Source organism: Sminthopsis crassicaudata, chromosome 4, assembly GCF_048593235.1.
Source record: "Sminthopsis crassicaudata isolate SCR6 chromosome 4, ASM4859323v1, whole genome shotgun sequence".
Lineage (NCBI taxonomy): Eukaryota > Metazoa > Chordata > Mammalia > Dasyuromorphia > Dasyuridae > Sminthopsis > Sminthopsis crassicaudata.
In genome coordinates this window covers 354,464,192-354,485,336 of record NC_133620.1, presented here as the reverse complement: position 1 = coordinate 354,485,336, position 21,145 = coordinate 354,464,192, and the positions used below count along the sequence as shown (strand labels likewise).

The following is a 21,145-nucleotide window of genomic DNA, read 5'->3' as shown; positions in this document are numbered from 1 at the left end:
TTCCTACATGCTCTCTTCAAGAGAACCTTGCCCTCAAATGGCCTCCTCTCCTTTTTAGGAGAACTCTACTTGGCCACAAAATAATTACTCACCTGAACAAGCTGCTCTTTAAGCTTGAAGATGGGAAGACTCTCCCTCTGTTCAATGATTGACAACTGGGTCTTTTTACCGTAAGATGCTTTGTTGCCCCCAAAAGCATGCTTCTTCCATTCTGGGATGTCATTAGGCATCATTCCAATGCCCCTCATGTTGGCAGCAATCTGCCTTCCATCCACTAGAGAGAAAAACAAAGCATTTAGCAAGTCATCAAATACACTTCTCCACTGCCCGCAGCCATGTGGGCAGAGTACAACACTAACAAGCTAGGTGAAGCTCAACACACATTTCAGTTAGCCTGAAATCCCTGCAAAATCTAGTTATCAGCTTACAATCCTTTAAGTTTTGTTTTCTACTACCAGGAAAGCAATCCCAATAATGACTAGAATAATATAAATGGCAACAGACTTCAGGTCATACACAATGTCAGCAGGTCATCTTGACCCTAGAAGATGAATGATGAAACACCCTTTCTCCTACTTTCAATAGAAAAGTAAAGGATTTGGATTTGACACATATGCTGCCTGTCCCTGCTGCTCTGTCAAATTGTTTTGGTATCCATTTTTGTCCGTTACAAGAGTTCTTTGGGGGATCAGTTATTGTTAAATGTTTTTTAAATACACAAATATATCTGTGCTCTCTTCAATGTGTACATCCTTTCCAATGATGCATTTTTGCTATTCAATAGTTTTTTACAGATGAGAAAACTGAGGCAAACAGGATTAAGTGATTTGCTCAGGGGTCACACAACTAATAAGAGTCTGAGACCAGATTTGAACTTAGGAACATGTCTTCCTGACTCCAGTCTAGCCACTCCTAGCCTGGCACTCTGGCCCCTAGCTGTCCCAAAGAGACATATCATAACCTATCCATGCTTGCTCATCCTTGTTCAATATCTCTCATAAATACACCAGAGAGTCTACCCAACTCAATGAATATCGGTCTTGTTTTCTCCTGACATCAGTTAAGATACCAATGGCATGCTCATACAATCTATCATTCCTCAAGCTTGCCACATGACCAGCTTTATGTTCCTAGACCAAGTACACATATGTATATATACACACTTAGATGGGCATCCTATAGATCAAGATCAGGCAAAAGACAGCCTTCATCTACTTGTTCTTTCCAATTCAGTATCAGACTAAAACTTTTGAGGTGATTATCTCCTAGGAGAATGCAATATTCCAGGAATGGATGCAATCAGCACACCATTAGACACAACAAGATTCTCTCCAGAACATCTCACTATCAGGAGGAATCCTTCCTCAACAAGGGCTCTGCAATGGATGTGCTCTGACAATGCCAAACACCAAATATCTTAGGTGACCATATACCTCTTCATTTTATTTTCCACCTGATGTTTAAGATGAGATACTTAAGGAACAAGCGTCTGATTATTTTTATTGATATATCATGTAAGGAATTTAGAATGATTTTGAATATGGAGAAACCTTTCTGGAAGAAAGTCTTTAAAGGAGGCATTTTATTCTACTAAATCAAAAGCTGTTCATAATATTTTTAAAGCATTTGGGAAATGATAGAGGTATAAAAAATCGTAAGAAAATGTTCAACTTCAGCAAAAACACAGTATCTTGCCTATGAGACATTTTCCTAGGCAAATAAACAAGTTTCAGAACACTACCCCCATCGATAAAGAGTTAGCTTCAGTTTTAATCACTTACAAAGATGACCCTGTTTTAACTGGACAATTCAACAATGAAATTAAGGCCTATCAAAAAAACAAGGGGCATTAGTTTCCAACCTGGAGCACTCATAGCTTTCTTCTAACCTCGGGAGCTTTAACAAGAAAACAATTGCATTTCTCCCCCAGGCTCATACCGTCAGGCAGAGGATCCACCCAGTGTTTGTTGAGTCCCATAGGAATGGAGTCCATCTCTGCTTCACGCTGGGCCTGTTTGAGTTCTCTCCTTTCTTTTGCCAAAGCGCTCTGCATCATTGCTGCTTGGGACAGGGAGCCATCAGGATTCTAGAATGGGAGGAAAAACCCATTAGCATTCCTGTCTGAGGTCCTACCCCAACCAAGCAGCTTATCCTTCAATTCCCCTGCCAGACTCTAGGTTCCCTAAGAGCAGGGACAGAATCAGAGATAAACTGTGTCTCCCTGCAGCACCTGTTCTGCATCCAGGAAGCACTAAGAAAAGGTTTCCTGAATTGAAATGGAGCCATACTTTTTGCAGAAAAACAAACCTTTTAAAAGTATTCTGAAGCTTAAAGGTGATTATTCTATTTTTCAAGATGCCAGAGAATCAGGTAACAGCAGTGATAGCAAAATGAACCACATGGCAATGATAAAATGTGCTTCAGAACTCTCACGATCTTGATTCTTGAAAAAACTCTAGCTACAGCATCCCCTCTAAAAGGGTGATGGCTTACAAAGATAAAATAACCAACTTCAAAACTATTCTCAGAGTGGCATTAGCAACTCAGGAGCCCAGAGATGGTAAAGCGAGGGAGAAGGAGAAAGGAATCAGAAAATCAGTCAGAAATGTCTTTGCTGGTCTTGGGTGCAGCTGGCACTGACTGACAACTTTACTGCTCATATGCAGTGCTAAGCTAGTGCTTGTGCCTGCAGGGGAGAAAAGGCTTTTCCTGGGTAAAGACCAGAGACAGGCCAGAAGAGCAGGGACTACACTACCTTGGAAGCACTGAAAACATGCAGATTCCCAGAACTAGCTCTGCAAATGGTACAAAAAAGCCTAAAGCTTGGCACAATGTCTCCCCACAAATATGTAAGAATTCAAACTTAACACAAACTTCAAAGTCAAGAAACAGAATGGAAAATGAGAAAACAAACAAAAAAATTATAATTTGATCATAAAGTCACATCAATGGCCAGGAAGACCAGAAGACAAACTGAAGACAAACTGAGAAGACAACAATGTGAAAACAGCTATAAGAAAAGCCACTCAAAGAAAAATTCTAATTGGATCTAAGCGCAAAAGGAATTCCTGGATGCATTCAAGAACAGGTAAGAGTGGCAGAAGAAAAACTGGAAAAAGAAATGAGTAATACAAGAAAATGATGAAAAAAAAAAGTTAACGGCTTGGTAAAAGCAGCACAAAAAAGTGGACCAAAAAAACCCACCCTAAAACTAGAACTGGCCAAATGGTAAAAGAGGCACAAAAACTCACTTAAGAAAAGAATTCCTTAAAAACAGAATAAGTCAAATGTAAAAAAGAAGAAGAAAATAAAAAATTAGAATTGGGCAAGTGGAAGCTAATGACTCCATAAGATATCAAGAAACAATAAAACTATTAAAAGAATGACAAAATAGAAGAAAATGTGAACTATTTCATCAGAATAACCACTGATCTAGAAAATAAATCAGAGAGATAATTTAAGAATTACTGAACAACCTGAAAGCCATAGTTTAAAAAAAAAAAAAAAAAAAAAGGGGCTTTGACATCATATTTCATAAAGGAAATCCATCCCAGTTATCTTAGATACAGAGGGTAAAGTAGAAATTGAAAAAAATCTACCAGTCTCCTCCTAAAGGAAATTCCCAAATGAAAACTCTCTGAGATAATATAGCCAAATTTCAGAGTTCTCAGGTCAAGAACAAAACATTGCAAGCATTCAGAAGGAAACAGAAGGAAATATTTTAAATATCATGGAGCCACACTCAGGATCATATAAGATTTAGCAGCTTCCAGGTAAAAAGAATGGAGGGCTTAGAATTTGATATTCCAAGTGGCTAAGGAAATAAGATAACAACCAAGAGTCACCTGCTGAGTATAATTCTTCATGGGGGGAAAAATGAAGATTTAATGAAAAAGAGGACTTCCAGGCATTCCTGATGAAAAGACCAGAGCTAAATAAAAAAATCTGACAGTCAAATGTCAAAAGAAGCCTAAAAAGATAAACATGAAAGAGAAAGGGATTCAATTAAGTTGGTTTATATTTCTTTATAGAAAGATGCTAATATAGCTTCTAAGAATTTTATCTCACTATTAGGGAAGTTAGAAGGAGTCTACATAAAGAGGGCATGAGAGTAAAAAAAAGAAGGGAAGGGAAAGGAAGAGGAAGAGAAATACACACACACACACACACACACACATTCTCTCTCTCTCTCTCTCTCTCTCTCTCTCTCTCTCTCTCTCTCTCTCTCTCTCTCTCTCTCTCTCTCAATTATATATAGAAATTCATCATGTTAAGAAGAAGGGAAGGGGATAAGAGGTATGAGCTGAGGGAATAATAAAAGGAAGAGAGAATTAACAGAAGCAGTGATCAGTAGTAAAATAGACTTCTGAGGAGGAGGAGAATAAAGATAGAGAGAAGGATAAATAGAAGAAAACAGGATAGAAAGAAATAACTCTAAATGTTCATGGGATGAACTCACCCATAAATCAGAAGTGGATAACAGAATAGATTAGAAATGAGAATCCATCAATAAGTTGTTTACAAAAGACAAACTTAAAACAGAAAGACACACAGCAAGTTAAAATAAAGGGCTAGAGTAAAATCTATTATACTTCAGCAGAAGTAAAAAAAGGCATAGATAGCAATCATGATCTCAGACGAAGCAAAAAAAATATGAAAACAGATCTAATTAAAAGAGATGATCAGGGAAACTACATTAAAAGACAATAAATATTTTTAAAATCTTATAGTAAGTTTCTCAGATTTCCCAAATATATATGGAATTGAGTCAAATTCATAAAAATAAGAGCCCTTCTCAACATACCAAAGGATAAGAACAGGAAGTTTTCAGGAGGAAAAAAAAAAATCAAAGCTATCTAAATTCACATGAAAAAATGCTCTCAACCACTATTGATTAAAGAAATGCAAATTAAAACAACTCTGAGGTACTTCACACCTATCAGAAATGACAAATACTAGAGGGGATGAGAATAAATAAGTACACTAATAAACTGTTGATGGAGTTGTAAATTAGTTTTACCATTCTGGAGAACAATTTAGAACTATGCCTAAAGGGCTATAAAACTGTGATATCCTTTGATCCAGCAATACCAGTACTACATATATACTATACTTAGGGTCTAAACCCCAAAGAGATCAAAGAAAAGGAAAGAGACCTCTGTGTACAAAAATATTTGTAATAGCTCTTTTAGTGTTGGCAAAGAATTTTAAACTGAGGGTATGTTCATTGGTTGGGGAATGGTTGAACAAATTGCGACGTACAATTGCAAAGTACTACTGTTATAAGAAATGATGAGGAAAGTTGTAATGTCCGGGCTAGCTTTCTGGACTAGCTTTCTGGAGGACCTCGGGATCAGCCCAAAGTCCTTGTTCTTAGTGGAGAAGTGATGAAGGCAGGACAGTCACCACAAGGCTGGTCAAAGACAGAATATTTCTTTTCCAGTTTTTATTAGCCCTTATATACCTTATTGTAATTAAATCATTACAGCATACTGATTATGTGTGAACTTAGAGAACCATTACATCACCATATTAAGTACTAAGTATATATGTGAACCAGAGAACCATTATCTCATCAATTCCATTGAGTTAATTAACAGTTTGTTTCAAGTATATTTGTCCAGAGTTCCAGTCCTTTACAGAAAGTAGTTTCAGAAAGGACATGGTAAGACCTAGATGAACTAATACAAAGTAAAATGAAAAGAACCAGATCATCATTACAGCAATGTCATAATGATGATCAACTATGAAAGACTTGGCAACTCTGTTCATAAAGTAATTCAAGACAACTGCAAAGGACCTGTAACAAAAATTAGTTCTCCCCCCAACCAAAAATTAAACTCGAAATACAAAAATTAAAAGGAGAAATCAATAAAATTGAAAGTAAAAAAACTATTGAATTAATAAATAAAACCAAGAGTTGGTTTTATGAAAAAGCCAATAAAATAGATAAACCTTTGGTAAATTTGATCAAAAAAAAGAAAGAGGAAAATCAAATTGATAGTCTTACAAATGAAAAGGGGGATCTTTCCACCAATGAAGAGGAAATTAGAGAAATAATAAGGAGTTACTTTGCCCAACTTTATGCCAATAAATTTGATAACTTAAGTGAAATGGATGACTTTCTCCAAAAATATAGGCTCCCTAGACTAACAGAGGAGGAGATAAATTGCTTAAATAGTCCCATTTCAGAAAAAGAAATAGAACAAGCTATTAATCAACTCCCCAGGAAAAAATCCCCAGGGCCAGATGGATTCACATGTGAATTCTACCAAACATTTAAAGAACAATTAGCCCCAATGTTATATAAATTATTTGAAAAAATAGGGGATGAAGGAGTCCTACCAAACTCCTTTTATGACACAGACATGGTACTGATACCTAAACCTGGTAGATCGAAAACTGAGAAAGAAAATTATAGACCAATCTCCTTAATGAATATTGATGCTAAAATCTTAAATAAGATATTAGCAAAAAGACTTCAGAAAATCATCTCCAAGATAATACACTATGATCAAGTAGGATTTATTCCAGGAATGCAGGGCTGGTTTAATATTAGGAAAACTATTAATATAATTGACCATATTAATAATCAAATTAATAAGAACCATATGATCATCTCAATAGATGCAGAAAAAGCATTTGACAAAATCCAACATCCATTTCTACTAAAAACTCTTGAGAGTATAGGAATAAATGGATTATTCCTTAGAATAATCAGGAGTATATATTTAAGACCATCAGTAAGCATAATATGCAATAGAAATAAACTGCAACCTTTCCCAGTAAGATCAGGAGTGAAACAAGGTTGCCCACTATCACCATTACTATTCAATATAGTACTAGAAACGCTAGCCTCGGCAATAAGAGCCGAGAAAGAGATTCAAGGAATTAGAGTAGGAAATGAGGAAATTAAACTATCACTTTTTGCAGATGACATGATGGTATACTTAGAGAACCCCAAAGACTCTGCTAAAAAGCTACTAGAAATAATTCAAAATTTCAGCAAAGTGGCAGGATACAAAATAAATCCACATAAATCCTCGGCATTTTTATATATCACTAACAAAATGCAACAGCAAGAGATACAAAGAGAAATTCCATTCCAAACAAATGTTGAGAGTATAAAATATTTGGGAATCCAAAAATTAGTTCTCTCTGGAGAGAGAACTAATGAACTCAACACAATTTGAAGCATAATTTTCTTTCTTTTGCAATATGGCTAATATGATTTGTATATTTCACATGTATAAATGATTTTTTTTTTTTGGTTTTTATAGTGATTAGTAAAGAAGTGAGAAGGAAGAAGAGAATTTGAAATTTAAAGTTTAAAAAGAAAGGAATGGCAAAAATAAATAATATATTAAGGGGGGGAAGAGACTGTTTTCTTTTTTGGCCTAAGAGAATTAAGTCCCTCTGAGATTTCCAGGTTAAGTCCAACATTTCTCACCTTAACAATTTTAATGGGGCTCATGTCCATGCTTTGTTTGGTATGTCCTCTCAGGAATGGAGGTTCTTCCTCAACCAATTCAATCTCCAGATCTTCATCTAAAATCCCCACAAAAAGAAGATTTAACAAAAGAAGAAAACAGATTCTTTTCACCAAAACCTAGGTAACACTTACAAAAAGAAATCAGCACCATCAAGGATATTGCCAAAGGCCTAAACAATAATCAGGTTTAAAAGAAGGCAGTCTCTCAACTAATTGGCACCTAAAGGAATAAAAATCATTTCCTTCTTTCCCCCTCCCCATGCTCTTCAGAGAGTTGACACATATCTCAATCTAATTGCTTCTTGGTACTTTTATACAAAGTCAAGCATATTGAAAATTTTCTGAGTATTTATTTAACACTTTCAAAGTACCTTTTTTCTAACACAAACCAAGCTACAAACTGGCTAGTCCTATATACCTGATTATGAATATATCTTCTTGATTTTTTTTTTTTAGACCCCCACAGAAGTGATTTGTTACCTTCCTCATCATCCACTTTAGGAAGGATTCCTGTCTCTTCATCAAAGTCTGGAAACTCTTCTTTAGAAAGTACATTGGCCGCAATCATCTATACAGAAGACAAACACCATCACTTATAATTTAGGGGTATAGAAACTAAATGAAGGTGAATATACAGCTTTTTAATGAAGAACTGAGGTAATTTCTCCTCCACCTCAAGAAGCCAAGAGTCCTAATTCTTTTAGGTCTGTTTTTTATAAAATCTTTTTAAACCTAAACTAAAAGTAATTTGGGGGATAATGGCAAAAATATACAACACATTGGCCTCAGCAATTAATTGAAATCACCCATTAAGACAAAGTTGGGTTAAATAGCAAAACAGAAAGAAATCCTTTGTTCTTGGTCTGACTTGTTCAATTATTAGCTATGTAACCTCATATGTAAAAGGGAGATTATAATCCATTGAGGATTAAATGAAAGCATATAGTGAAATCGTTTAAAGCCTGCTAAATGCTATATAAATGTGAGAGACTATTATTTCTGATTCTTCAGGATTGCAGTCAGACTTTCCTTTTCCCCGCCTTCATCTTTTCTGAAACCTACTACTCCCATTTACAAGACAACAGTTGATAATTAAAATCATGCAGAAGAAACACAGAGCCCCCACCTGTTTGATCTCCCACTTCTCAGGATCTGATATTCGGGTGAGGCGTTTCCTTTCAAGAGTGTCATCTTCCACTTCTGGAGCACTGACAAGGGAGAGGTGAGTAGGTCTATCAGGGTTCCTCATAGAAGTCTCCTCATTGGTTTCCCCAACAAGGTTCCTCCGTCGGTTTGGGTTCAGATCTTCTCCAGTATCCTGATCCACATCCTAAAGCAAAAAAATCCTCTAGGCTTACTTTCCACCTTCATGTTTTCAGGGTATCAGATATGGAAGAGTCCAATATCACCTCCCTTGCCAAAGACACCCTCTATTATGCTGAATCTTTCTCCTGCCTTACCTTCATGCTCAGGCTGGTTTTGGTCCCAGTGAAGGACAGGACTTTCACCTTAACCCTCTGGCCTTTGCTCACCACATCAGCAACATTGGCCACTCGGCCCTCCCGACGAAGCTCAGAGATGTGAACTAAACCTTCCCACCGTTTCCTGTGCATAACAAAAGCAAGATGTAGAAGACATATCTAGGTACATGACCTGACTTCAACTGTCTAATGGCAGGCAAAACAAAAGAAAAAAAAATTAAATCTTAATGGAAGACTATGAAGTGAAATATAATTTCCTAGCAACAAGAGGAGTCAAGTATACTTAAAGTCATCAAATCTTCTTCCCTGGGAAGCATCTTAAAAATAAACTAAAAAAACTAATAAAAACTAAACTAGTAAAACTAATAAAAATCTCCACCTGTGTCTCAGTAAGGAAAGGGTTAGTCCTTTTGGCAGGACATGCCAGCCCCAAACAGTTTCTGAACAGATTAAAGAAGATTGATTGCATTAAAGATTTGCAATCAAACCGCTTTTTTTTTTTTTTTTTTTTTTTTTTTTTTTTAATGTAAAAAGTTCAAATGATTGCAGAAGACATTCAGACTAAAACTGGAAGGAGCATAAAAGGTCTTGGATGTTACCTTAGTCCTTCCAGTTGTACAAAACACCCAAACTGCATGATACTGGTAACTTTGCCATTGTAAATTTCCCCAATAGAAGGCTCTTCAGGAGGAGGCCGGTCCACATGTTTGTCTCGCCATCTGTCATTGCTCTTTTCCCCATATTTATCACGGTCCTTACGGTCTTTAACAGGACTCTGACTTCTGCTCCTTGATCGATATCTAGATTTCCCTTTATTCCTGTCTCGAGTCCTAGAACGTGATCTTGATCGGGACCGGTGTCTCCGCTTGTGGTCTCTATCTCGACTTCGACTACGACTCCTTTTTTTCTTCTTTGCTCTATCACTAACAGAAATAACAAACAGGTTTTAGAATATTCAGATATCCAAACTAACACTGTTAATAGGTTCCATAAGGACAGGAAATTAAGAGGAAATAGAGTCAGAGGATATAGTTAATTACAGGAAAAAAACAGGTAATATATAACAGGAGCAATGTTATAAATGTATGATTGGCCAAATACAGTACAGTAGGGTTTCACAACTTTATTACCTCCACATAAAATATTAATATTTCAAAATGAGGCAATTTTGATAATTAGTAGCTGTAATAGCCGTAAAAATTGTCCATCGTTAGAACAAATCAGAAAACTAACAAGAATTTGCTCTGCTTCTTGTTTCAAGACTTTTTGTTAGGAATTTTTTCTATTTCATACACATTCTAGCATTTGCTCACAAATCATCTGTCAGGATGGGTCCAGTGAAGGGCCAGTACAGGTCCTGAGGACTAGTCCAGAAACATATTCAGACTAGGCTAGACTGCCAAGTAGAATACAATCCCAAAAGAAAACCCAACAGATAAGTACCGATGTTCAGAGCCTCTCTGCTTCTGTGCTGCAGCACTAGGCTTTAAAGCATCTAACTCTTTGAGGACATCCACGGCAACTTTCACATCATCTTCATCAAGCATGGTCTATAGGAACAACAGAGTGAGAAAAAATACCAGTCAGAAAATACAATTGACAAAAATCCACTGAATTCTTGCTCCAAGATTCCCTGACGATAGCAAAGAAATGACTCTGGTTTCACAGATTATATCGAAAAGAAACACAAGCTATTGACAGGCCCTACTTTTAAGCAAGTCCTGAAATGCACTGTGCACCTATTATTAAATGACTAGCCTTAGTGGCTAAGCTCAGAGAAGTTCATCACCAGAAGAGAGCCTAGAGGTTTCAAACTTTTGTTTGGCCACAGAAACTCACGGTATTCATTAAGACATGAATAGGGAGTCATCTAGATGGCAGTGGACAGAGCAGTGGCCTTGGAGTCAGGAGGACCTGAATTCAAATCTGGCTTCACATATTAGCTGTGTGACCCTGGGCAAGCCACTTAACCCCAAGTGCAACACACATACAAAAACTAACATTTATTTTAAGATATTTAACCTATTCAAAAGTACACTGTTATTTTATGTGATCTTCCCAACAACTCTATGAAATAGGTAAGGCTAATATTACTACCTTCATTCTAGAGAGAAACTCAAGATTTGAGAAGTTCAATGACCTGCCCAAAGTTATCTTGCCAATCAATGTCCAAGATGGCATCTAGAACACAATTCTTCTGGCTCCTAGTTCTTTCTTTCTATTACACTCAAGCCTACAAATCCAAAGTAAAAAGGAGCCAGGAAAGGAGCCAACATAACTTAAAATGATGAGAATGGACAAAAAAAGTAGCATCCAGAACTAAAGGAGGGTCACAGTCCGGCTGTACACTGATCATATCTAGAATGCTTGTTTTTGGAATCCAAGGCTAAAGGAGCCTTAAACAAAATGGACTGAGCATAATAAACAATCAGTATAATGAGAGATGGAAACCATGTTATGGGAAGAATGACTGAAGGAACTCTGAAGTGTCTGAGAGAAGAAAAGACTTCAGAGAGGGCACAAGTGCTGTTTTCAAAGGTCTAAGAAGCTGTCATGTGATGAGAAAATAGTTACAATTATTAAGTGGATGCTTGCACTATAAAGAAATAAGTCCCATGACTGACATTATATGTTAACCTACACAGGGGTGAGACAGAACCAGATAACTTCTGACTTAGATATTATTTTAGTTAATGAACAGACACAAAAGTTCTTAGAAAACTTTTCTTATATTCCATACATCTCTGTAACACAACTCAGTTCTCTGGTTTTCAATTAATGGCAAAAATTTTAGCAAGTTGGGATTTAAGAAACACAGTTTTTTAAATGAAAAGAATATGCTTAACTTCTAAAATATCATGTATATCAAATCAGAAGTTATTTTGGGGGCAGCTAGGTGGCGCAGTGTATAGAGCACCAGCCCTGAATTCAGGAGGACCTGAGTTCAAATGTTGTCTCAGACACTTAACGTTTCCTAGCTGTGTGACCCTGGGCAAGTCACTTAACCCCAGCCTCAGAAAAAAAAAAAAAAAATGTTTTTAAGGCTATGTTATATATCCCAAAGGTTTCCAATATGTTTTCTTACTGCAGCTGACAAACCAGAATACTAAAAAAAAAAAAAAAAAAAAAAAATTAAATACACATGTAACCAAACAAAAAGAAGCATTATTTCACACATATGGTTAAACACCAGATCTTATAATTTTTCCATAATTTAAATTATTAATTTAATTAATTCTCACCAACATTTCTTAAGACCTTTTAACGTTTTTATTAAGAATGAAAATAATAAAAGAAACTGGAAACATTTTCATAAAACTGTTCAAAACTCATATGATAGCAAAAACTGGGCCTCAGGCCATAAGTACCCTAATTGCAGGATTGTCTGGTCGGCAAAGTGCTGGGAAGAGATCCTTGAGCTTCTCCTTTTCTGTCTTGGGTTTAATAACTGGATCTTATTTCATAAAACAAAAAGGGAAAAAAAGCACACAGTAAGGTAGATTATTTTTCTTTTCTTTTTTTTTGTTTTTAATTATAGCTTTTTATTTACAAGATATATGTATGGGTAATTTTTCAGCACTGACCCTTACAAAACCCTCTTTTTCAACTTTTCTCCTCCTTTCCCCCACACCCCCTCTCTTAGATGGCAGGCAGACCCATACATGTTAAATATGTTAAAGCAGGGGTTCTCAAACTACAGCCCCTGGGCTAGATGCAGCGGGCTAAGGAAGTTTATGCGGCCTGCTGGGTTATGGCAAATGGGCCGAGGGGCGGAGATAAGAGTGTGAGGTTTTGTTTTTACTATAGTCCAGCCCTCCCACAGTCTGAGGGACAATGAACTGGCCCCCTATTTAAAAAGTTTGAGGACCACTGTGTTAAAGTATATGTTAAATACAATATATGTATACATATCCATAGTTATTTTGCTACACAAGAAAAATTGGACTTAGACATAAGGTAAAAATAACCTGAGAAAAAAAACAAAAAATGCAAGCAGAAAAAAACAGAGAGAGTGGAAATGCTATGTTGTGGTTCATATTCATTTCCCATAGTTCAGTAAGGTAAATTTAATATTTTTAGTAACTTAAAGAAACATCAAACATGAAATATGCATCAAAAGTTTTCAACACCAAATCCCACCAAGTTTCTCCAAGTAGAAGAGGTTTCTAATAAATAACTCACTATTTCCCTCAAATTTCTTCTCCTGCCTTAAGAAAGTGAAGGAATAAATTATCCCACCTATTGCTCAGGCAGCACGCCAAATCACCCCAACCTTGAAAAGACCTGGGCTAAGACCTACACACACCCCCTTCTCCTTAATATATAATAACATTATATATATATAATATATATATATACACACATACACACACATCTATAACTGATGTACACATATCTTTCTTATATTTAATATTTTTTTCCTAATCCCAGCTCCTCTCAAACTGAGAAAGAGATATGTGTACATCAGTATTATTTTAAAGGGGGGAAAAAACCTAAAAAAATGGAGGGGATTAGGTTTTTAAAACTTTAAATGTTTCAAATTTTTGTTATCTCCCCCACCAGTAAAATGTGTATGTTTGTGTGTATAAACACATATACACACACACATACATATAAACACACGCCTGAATATGACATTTGAGTACAAAATGCTAAGTGGATTGGAGGAGGGAGAAAAGATTAAGATTGTATAACTTCATTATTGCTTGTATAATACTCATTTATCAATGACTTTTATTGCTTTAATTTTGCCTTAGATAAAATGGAAAATTTAAATAGCAGGAGTTATTTGGAAGCTCAAAAGCTGCCAACAAGATCCCATTGAAAAATATTTTGGGATTCTCAGGCTTTAAAAGACACTACCAGCACCACAGTCAGTTCAAAGTAGGACTTACCTTTGTTAGCAGAAGGCTTTGCTGGGGGCCGCATGGTCTGTATGAGGCGTAACAAGTTACTAATGAGAGAGTCCTTTGAAAGCAAGCACAGAATAAGAGTCTTTGTGTTTCTGTTCAAATATATTTAAAGAAAGAACATATCTGTTAAAAGAAATATAGGTCTAATCTTATGCATTAAATTGGAAGCTTCTTGAAAACAAGAACTATACTTTATTTATACATTAACACTACCCATATCAGATACTTAATAAGAGTCTGTTAAATGGGTTGACTATACATGTATAGTTGTGGAAGGCTGCACTTTTCAGTTTTAACACACTGAGGTTGCCAGACTGTTACTAGTTACTACATCTTTAAATATTCTTATATGTTCAAAATAATCAAAGAGTTGTTATAGAATTTTTTAGACAACTTATCTATAAAGTATTATGTTTTTAGATCTCATAAGACCACTTTATTTTTCAGTTTACAGCCACCTCCATATAGTACAACAATTTGTTTCTGTTCAGAAGAACTGGATTATTATTCATAGAACAGGGATGAAAGAAATTGCTACAAAGGCTTAATGATGGAAGCCTTGCTCCATTTAACTGGAAAACTGTCCCAGGAAGCCAAATTAAACTGAATAAATGACTGCTTGGTGATTTGAAAACATCATTCATTCAAACCACTTGATTGGGAAACACAAACCCCTGACTCTTCCCCAACAAGGGCCCCGTTTTTAATTCAAAAGTAACTTGAAGAAAATGGGAAAGTCTCAAGATTATACATACTGTGAATTCAGCACCATTTTTGGTGAGAGAAGCTTTAAACGTGTCAAAGGTTGTATTTTTCTCTGCAAGACTTATCACAAATTCAGCTGTGAAAACAAAAGTGATAATAAAATAGAGGGATTAAGACAAGGAATCATTTCCCACTACAATAAAAACTACTATACTGCTCTTAACAGTCCTGAATACCAAAGATCCAGTGATAAAAACAAAAACAAAAAATGATTTACCTTGCCAGGTTGTGTGCAATATATTTCTATAAATCTGTACATGACTGGAAGCTACTATTACAAGATTGTTTCCAGTTTTCAAGTGCAGTACAACTGGGAAATAACTCTTGATTTTCTCCCCAAACCTGAGTTCCTCACTCCCATAAAACTAACTAGATCGATAAACAGCTTTTCTGAGTTAAAATATGCTAGTGTCAAAAAAAGGACATATAATATGCTGTCTATTCCCCATGGTTTCCAACAATACTGACTATACTTAAATGTGAAACAATGGAGAGTGTCAGAGCAGGTAACAGGAGAGATCTCAGTTGAACTACTAATTTCTATCACTTATTAGCTGTGTGACCCAGACCTTATGCCTCAGTTTTCTCATCTGTAAAATGGGAATAATACTTATATTACTAATTTCATAGCATTGTGATGAAGAAAATGCTTTTCAAACCTTAAAAAGTATTCTATAAATCTAAATTATATTCAACCTATATGCCTAATCTGGAGATCACGAAAAAGCCTATCAGCCCTTAAACCCCTACCATTCAGCCACCAATGTTGCAGAAATCAATACATTTTGAGCTGTTTATTAATGCCTTTCAAAATATACAAGAGCTCTGACTAGGCAAACAAATGTGGGTTTGCTCTATCACCTCATTAAGGCATTAACAAATTTTGTGCACCTGATTAGCAAAATCATCACATCTCCCAAGTAAATGATACCCCCCTTACTATTTAAGGGAAGCGAGAAAAAGATACTAAGGGATGAAGAAGTATGAAGAAAGGGAGAAGAAAAAAAGTCATACTCAGTAAGGAGGAGGCCCTCATTAGTTTAACATAAGTGCTTTAAGTAGGTGGAGAAAGAGGAAAAGCAATGTGGATATTGATTTAAACTAGATCATTGCCATGGTCTTTCCCAGCTCCAGAAGTCTGAATTTTAGACTCACAAAAGTTCTGAGTTCTGAGAAACTCAGGCAAGGAGAGGAAAGGCCTAAAAACTTCTACTGTCCTCCTCCAATACACACATAAATAAAATGAAAACACAAATAAAATGTAAATAAAATACAGTGCAGCACAGATAATATTCATTTGTGGTTTTCTAAAACAGTGATGTGGCTACAGGTGTCCGTTTCTATTTGAGTTTGATACCCCTGCTCCAATCTATCTGACTGGAGTTCAAATGATTGAGATTTCGAAGGAACCTTCAAGTTCACCTGGGTTATTCCAGACGTTTTACAAATGTAGATAATGAGCACCACGTAAAGAAATAATTGTTCAAAACTAATAAACTTGCTGAAGACTGCAAAGCATCTTACCGACCTTTAGTTCCTCTGTCACAAAAGCCAAAGGAATTACTGACACATTTCACGAGGGTGCATAAAAGACAGCACTGTGGAGGGGGGCAAACCCCACCTGAATACGGAACCCTCTCGAATTCTCACAAGCTGTGACCAGAAATTTCACTTAAGCTCAGATTTCTCTTCAAGTAAAATGGAGCTAACCTGCCTTACGCACTGTTGTGAAAGTGACCTGTTTCTGCAAACCTCAAAGTACATAAACACTAGCCATGACTGTTTAATCGTTATTGACACAGACCACAAATTTGGGGTGGGGGAGCCTTAAAGGTCTAGACCAACTCCCAAATTTCCACCGTTGCTATTCGGTCATATCTGACTCTGGGATCCCTCTGGAGATTTTCTTAGCAAAGATCCCGGAGTGGTTTGCTATTTTTCCCTCCAGCTCATTTTACAGATAAGGAAACTGAGGCAAACTGGGTTAAGTGACTCGCCACCTGGCCGCCTCCATCGCCCCATTGTACAGATGGAGAACCAGAGGCAGGAGGAGAAATCACCGGCCCGCAGTCACACAGACAATACCAGACGGATACAGCAGGCCGGTTTTCCCGACTCCGGATCCCGCACATATAATTCCAACTCGGCATCTAGGACACTACTGATGCTCACGGATTCACGACCCCGCGGGATGAGACGCGTGGCGCTCAGGGGTTTGGATTTACAACACGCAGCTAGGACGCTCCTCGGTGCATGGGTTGGGGAGACCCATAAGCTCATAGATTCAGAGTGGAAGCGGCTTCTTTGGCCATCTTGCTCAACCCCCCACGTCACAAAGTTCTGCCGCTTCCCTCTCAGGCTTGTTACCTAAGTCCTTGTCGTTGATCCCAAGATGGTTGTCCAGCTCGGTGCATACTTTGGAGACCAGGGACAGGTACTCGAGTTTGGCGAGCTCTTCGGCGGGTCCTGGCTCGGCCATCACGAGCCGCCGCCAGCCCTAATCCTAAAGCCGGCGGCTTCACCCAAAGATTCTGCTGGTTAAATATATCTACTTCCGGGTCGGCCGCTGCCCCCGCCTCCTTGTTTATCTTCCTCGAGGCGAAGCCCAATGAACGCACACCGGAAGAACCATAGAGAACCCACCGGAAGTGCATAAAGAGGCGTCGGCGCAGCTACGGATACAGCGCCCGAGTGGTAGGTGACGACATAAACGAGAGCCGGCAAATTTGACTTTTAATACCAGCGTAGTATCTGTAGCTGGGTTGCAGAGGGCGCCAACTGATCGCGAATCGCGGCGCGGCCTCCTCTCACACCTTTCCTTTCCCACCCGCCTCTCTCAGTTGGTGGAACCGGCTGCCGCGGTCTCAGACCCACGTAGGCATGTGGTGCGTAAGGAAGAGATCCTGGGGAAGCAAAGAATGACTGAGGGAAGAGGGGTTTCGGAGTCGGGGGATGGGAGACTACGAAGCAGATCCCCTCGATTCTGTGTTCTGAGCTTCTCTCTTTACCCCACACCCTCTCTGTGACCTCATCAATTTCCCTGAGCTCGGCAACCGCGACCGTGCAAATGACTCTCGAATGGATCCGTCCTGCCCAAGCTTCAGTCCTGCCTAGCCTCCTGGGCCTGCTCCCGGACTTGGAGCGCCCGGCCGGCCCTTGGCTTTATGTGTTGGTTTCACTTTTAGAAAGTGACCTGATCTTCCGGGACTGTTACTGCTTGTATGTGCGATAACACGTGCTCTGCGCACGGTAAACATTTAGTACATCCCGCCGTGGCTCCGCAGCTCAGGAACCATTCTGCACACTTGGTCTCTGTCGGCCCGAGGCGAATAGTGTTCCCCTTGAGCTTTGGGGCCACGGGAGGGAAATCCTCTGGGAGAGACGGCCCAGGGAATCCAGACAAGCATTCTCCTTCCGTTATCCTGGCGGCAATACCCTCCATTGAGTTAGTCCAGGACCACCTCTAGAAGCTCATTCAATTGGACATCTCAGCTCCGGCTCCTGCTCAGGACCCTGATTCAGCTACTTCTAAACTCTGCCCCTTGAGGGCAGTTGCTGACCCTTTTCCATGTTGGAGCTTTCCCACATTAAGGAAACGCTGGGCCCCTTCGCCAAGGACCCCACCAAGTATATTGAGGGGTTTAAAGCCATTGCCCTCCAATTCAGTCTTTCCTGGGGAGACATTAATATCATTATTTCCTCGTGCTGTACCATAGAGGAGAAAAAGAGTCTGGGATCTGGCCCAGAAGTTTGGGCATGGCGTGGCTGCCTCCTCCCCTGGTAGAAACCCCCCTAGGGGCTGATGCTGTGCCCATCTCAGACCCCAGTGGGACTACCAGGAGGGGAGGGCAGATAGAGAAGGGACCCCCTCCTAACCTGCCTCACTGAAGGCATGAAAACGGGAATTAAGCAGGTTAACTATGGCAGATTTAGGGAGATCACCCAAGCAGCCGAGGAGGATCCTGCCCTCTTTCAGGGCCGCCTTGTAGAGACCCTGGGGAAATACACTCATCTGGACCCCACTTCTCCCCAGGGGACCACTGTCCTCGGGCCCAGATAGACTGCAGAAGTTAGCCTGGGCCCCAGACTCCCATGGCCCAGTTACTGGAAGTGGCTTTTGGAGTTTTTACAACAGGGACCAAACAGCCGCAGAGAAGGACGCCTGCGGGGCCAGAGTGAGAAACAAAGAGCAGGCCCACCTCTTGGCTGCTGCCATTTCTGGGAAACACAGGAGTTCCTGCTTTAGGTGAAAGGGGCAGAGACACTGGGCAGGAAACTGCCCTCTGAGAAAACCCCCCGGGCCCTTGCCCCGAAAGCAGCCAGGAAGGGCCCTGGAGGAGGGACTGCCCAGAGAGGGGCAAAGCACCCACCTCAAGCCTCGACCTCCAGTCTTCTCGGGATCAGGAATGCCAGCGGGGCCCCCCTTACTCCATCATTGCTGAACCCAGGGTCCCTTTGGATGGGGCAGGTGAGGCCATCAAATTTCTTTCTGATAGGAGGCCTATCTTTCCATTCTGTTCTCGGAATTCTCTGAATTCGGGTCCCACTGGATCCTCCCCCTGTAAAGTGATGGGAATTGAAGGGAGACTCCAGAACTGTTTGGAAACACTCTGCCTTGCCAGCTGGGGACCCATTGTTTCCACACTCTTTTCTAATATTCTCCTGTCCCAACCCATCATTGGGGTGAGATTTGATAGTGAAGCTGGAGACCCACTTCTCTCTTCTCAGATCTCCGAGTGATCTTTTTGTACTCCTTTCAAGACCCTCCCATATTCCCTCTGAATTCTTGGAGGAAATAAGATTCTTCTGTGTGGGACCAGGCCATCCCCAGGAGAACCACACACGCCACCCCAACCCTGAGTAAGCTGTGGGATTTCCTTCCTCCTTCCCTCCCTTCCCCTCTCCCACCTCTCCTCCCCCTTTCTCTCTGTGTCTCTTCATAGATAGATACATAGATATATAGACATCTATATAGATCTATCGATAAATATCTAGAGAGTTGTTAGGATATATGTGTATACTTAAATGAATACGTGTGTGTGTATGTGTGTGTGTGTGTGTGTGTGTGTGTGTGTGTGTGTGTGTGTGTGTGTGTATCCTAAAAACTCTTAAGATTCCAAGATCATATACTTGCCTTTTGCTCTTAACTTCCTATTTCTGTGAATCTTCTCCTTTAAAAAAATATACCTCAGGGCAGTGAGGTGGCCCAGTGAATAGAGCATTAGCCCTAGAGGCAGGAAGACCTGAATTCAAATACAGCCTCAGTCATTTGACACTAGCTATGTGACCTTGGTTAAGTCCCTTAACACTGATGGCTGAGTGAGAGAGAGGAGAGAAAGAGAGTCAGAGAGAAAAAGAGTCAGAGAAAGAGAGAGAGACAGAGACAGAGAGACAGAGACAGAGAGAAAGAGAGACAGAGAGAGAGAGACAGACAGACAGAGACACAGAGAGACAGAGACAGAGAGTCAGAGAGAGAGAGGAAGAGAGAGAGAGAGTCAGAGAGAGAGAGAGACAGAGGCAGAGAAAGAGAGAGTCAGAGAGACAGAGACAGAGAGAGAAAGACAGAGACAGAGAGAAAGAGACAGAGAGACAGAGACAGAGAGAGAGAGAAAGAGAGAGAGAGAGAGAGAGAGAGAGAGAGAGAGAGAGAGAGAGAGAGAGAGAGAGAGAGAGAGAGAGAGAGAGAGAGAGAGAGAGAGAGAGAGAGAGAGAGAGAGAGAGAGAGGAAGAGAGAGAAAGAGAGGAAGAGAGAGAGAGAGAAAGAGTCAGAGAAGAGAGAAGGAGAGACAAAAGAAGAGAGAACGACCGAAGGAGAGAGAGGAGAGACCTTATAGGGAGGACGATTAGCCATGGAACATTATTTGTGTAGCTTTTGGGGAAAGGGTAGCAGAGAAATACAGGGAGGGCTTAGTATCATTTGATATGGAGTCATTCTTTATCTTGTACAGGAGTTCTTTGAGAATGCCTGGTAACTAGAAACGATTATCAAGTCTAATATCCAATTTAGTTGTGTTTTGGTCTTCCATTAATTTTTTTCACGACACAGTAATGATTCTGGGTTCATGGGTTCAGACATAATGCAAGCCAGGTTCTCATTGTACATCATAGACACATCAGAAAACCTCAGTTGGGTCCAAGTACAGCTTGCCATGTTGACAGAACCTATTAACTCTCCAAGAGGCTTTGTTAAAATTGCTATTTGGAAGGGACAGGAGGTTGTATTCTGTGATTTCATCTGAAGGGAATCCCTAACATGGAGCTTTCCTCCACAGACGCAGACTAGCAACTTACAATTTTAAAAAGTTGTCTGCTTAAATGACCAAGGGTCACATGGCTAACTTGAATCCAGGGCCCCTTGATTCTAAGCCCAGCCTCTTTTCCCATGCTGTCTCCTCTTGATTAAAATTCCTAAGAGGAAAAAGAGCTCTGTGTCAGAAATCACAACTTTCTCTAGCCCATTGGACCTGCATCCTGTGGAAAGTCCTAACTACAAA

The 21,145-nt window shown here is 39.4% G+C and overlaps 1 protein-coding gene across 1 annotated transcript in view; it reads right to left on the bottom strand.

The window, feature by feature from the left end:
* The window catches only part of DHX8 (DEAH-box helicase 8), a 30,247-nt gene extending 12,619 nt beyond the window's left edge, over nt 1–17,628 (bottom strand). Inside the window, exons 1-12 of the mRNA XM_074261715.1 lie at nt 17,019–17,628; nt 14,642–14,727; nt 13,869–13,941; nt 12,342–12,427; nt 10,417–10,523; nt 9,573–9,896; nt 8,953–9,097; nt 8,619–8,822; nt 7,973–8,060; nt 7,451–7,548; nt 1,939–2,086; nt 93–274 (exon numbers count right to left, since the gene is read on the bottom strand). Coding sequence (XP_074117816.1) covers nt 93–274; nt 1,939–2,086; nt 7,451–7,548; nt 7,973–8,060; nt 8,619–8,822; nt 8,953–9,097; nt 9,573–9,896; nt 10,417–10,523; nt 12,342–12,427; nt 13,869–13,941; nt 14,642–14,727; nt 17,019–17,130 — 1,653 coding nt within the window. The 5' untranslated portion in view covers nt 17,131–17,628. The remainder of the gene's footprint in view (nt 1–92; nt 275–1,938; nt 2,087–7,450; nt 7,549–7,972; nt 8,061–8,618; nt 8,823–8,952; nt 9,098–9,572; nt 9,897–10,416; nt 10,524–12,341; nt 12,428–13,868; nt 13,942–14,641; nt 14,728–17,018) is intronic.
* Nucleotides 17,629–21,145: the final 3,517 nt, after the last annotated feature.